The sequence below is a fragment of the Myotis brandtii genome, unplaced genomic scaffold (genome assembly GCF_000412655.1).
Source record: "Myotis brandtii unplaced genomic scaffold, ASM41265v1 scaffold369, whole genome shotgun sequence".
NCBI lineage: Eukaryota > Metazoa > Chordata > Mammalia > Chiroptera > Vespertilionidae > Myotis > Myotis brandtii.
Genome location: NW_005364180.1, coordinates 633,428 through 635,018, shown reverse-complemented (window position 1 = coordinate 635,018; position 1,591 = coordinate 633,428). Strand labels below are relative to the sequence as shown.

At 64.9% G+C, this 1,591-nt stretch overlaps 1 protein-coding gene across 1 annotated transcript in view; it reads left to right on the top strand.

Moving 5' to 3' along the window:
* The window catches only part of RAB3IL1 (RAB3A interacting protein (rabin3)-like 1), a 20,778-nt gene that overhangs the window by 10,500 nt on the left and 8,687 nt on the right, over positions 1-1,591 (top strand). The window contains exons 2-4 of the mRNA XM_014544547.1: positions 676-928; positions 1,277-1,372; positions 1,467-1,544. Of these exons, the coding sequence (XP_014400033.1) occupies positions 676-928; positions 1,277-1,372; positions 1,467-1,544 (427 nt within the window). The remainder of the gene's footprint in view (positions 1-675; positions 929-1,276; positions 1,373-1,466; positions 1,545-1,591) is intronic.

The window sequence follows — 1,591 nt, the reverse complement described above, 5'->3', positions numbered from 1 at the left end:
CCCACCCCACCCCCCCTCCCCACTGCCTCCGGGGAGGGAGGGTCCTGAGGCCAGAAGGGGTCGGGGGAGGCCACTAGGCAGGCCAGGGAGAGCTGGGTCCCGGGGCAGGAAGTGGGTCTGCCTTGCCTGGTGGTCGAAGAACCTTTCTGCCTCAGCCCTGCTGGCCATGGCCGGTCTTTCTTTGGTCTGCCCTTAATTTGCATAAAATTTGCATTAGCAGTAACAACAAAAGCAGTTCCCACTTAGGTGCCTCCTGTGGGCCCCGCTGTATGCACATCTCTCTGCACTCACTGGCCCTTGAGGCAGGGCCATGGGGATTGTCCACACTCTACGGAGGTGGAAGCTCAGATTCTCGACCCTGACGAATGGGCAGTCACCTGTTGGACAACCGGAGCCGAGCACCTACTGGGTGCTGACCACCTACTGTGTGCCACACAGAGCCCTAGGCCCTGGGCTGGAGTGGTTGTGGTGGACACAGATGAAGGAGTCTTGCCCCCAAGATAGTTTGTGTTTGGCCATTCTGCCCTTGTGACAACCCTGGTGCCGGCATCCCCATTTTATAGATGGGGAAACCGAGGCCCAGAGTGGCAGGCAGGTGCGTTGCCCAGGGTGGGTCCCTGGGCTCGGCTCTCGAGGTCTCAGAACTGCATCCTATGTTTGCTGTTTGCCTCGCAGCCAGCCCCACCCGGACGAGGGCCACCCCCCGCCCCTCGAAGCTGTCCCGGTCTCCTGGAAGAGCGTGGGCTCCTGCCAGAGCTGCAGGGAGTCCCCGGGAGCCCTGGCGGAGACCTCTGCAGGGGAGGGGGCCCAAGGCGAGGAGGGCCCTGCCGCCGCCCAGCTGGACGTGTCGCGCCTGCGCAGCTCGTCCATGGAGATCCGCGAGAAGGGCTCGGAGTTCCTGAAGGAGGAGCTGCACAAAGCCCAGAAGGTGGGGGCCGGGGTACCTGGGAGAGCTGGGGCGCCCCCGAGTGCCCAGAGGTCTCAGGCACCTGTCAAGGCCTGCGCGGGCACGGGGGAGTGCAAACAAAGGACAGAGCAGTTCTAGGGTGACTTATAGAAGGGGGATCCCTGAAAACCTGTTCCAGGCCCCGACGCACTGGCAGCCGGGGTTCCCCTCCTGCCGGCAGCCGAATGGAAAACGCCTCATAAACTAGAGCAGCAGAGGCAAGCTCAGCGCCCCCCCCTCTCAAGATGACCCTGGAAGGGGGCCTGGTCGCCCCAGTGTCAGGCCCGAGGGCCCCTGGGGGGCTGACAGCCACCCACCTGGTGCCCCCAGGAGCTAAAGCTGAAGGATGAGGAGTGTGAGCGGCTGTCCAAGGTCCGGGAGCAGCTGGAGCGGGAGCTGGAGGAGCTGACGGCCAGCCTGTTTGAGGTACGCTGGCGGCCGGGGGCAGCTGGCGGCCGGGGGCAGCTTGGGCCTGGGCTGCTGGGCGTCCATCGGCTCCTCACCACTGCCTTCTTCCCAGGAAGCCCACAAGATGGTTCGAGAAGCCAACACGAAGCAGGCAGCGTCAGAAAAGCAGCTGAAAGAGGCTCGGGGCAAGGTGAGCCCTGACCCCTGCCCGGGCCGCCTGCGCGCCCCCCCACCCAG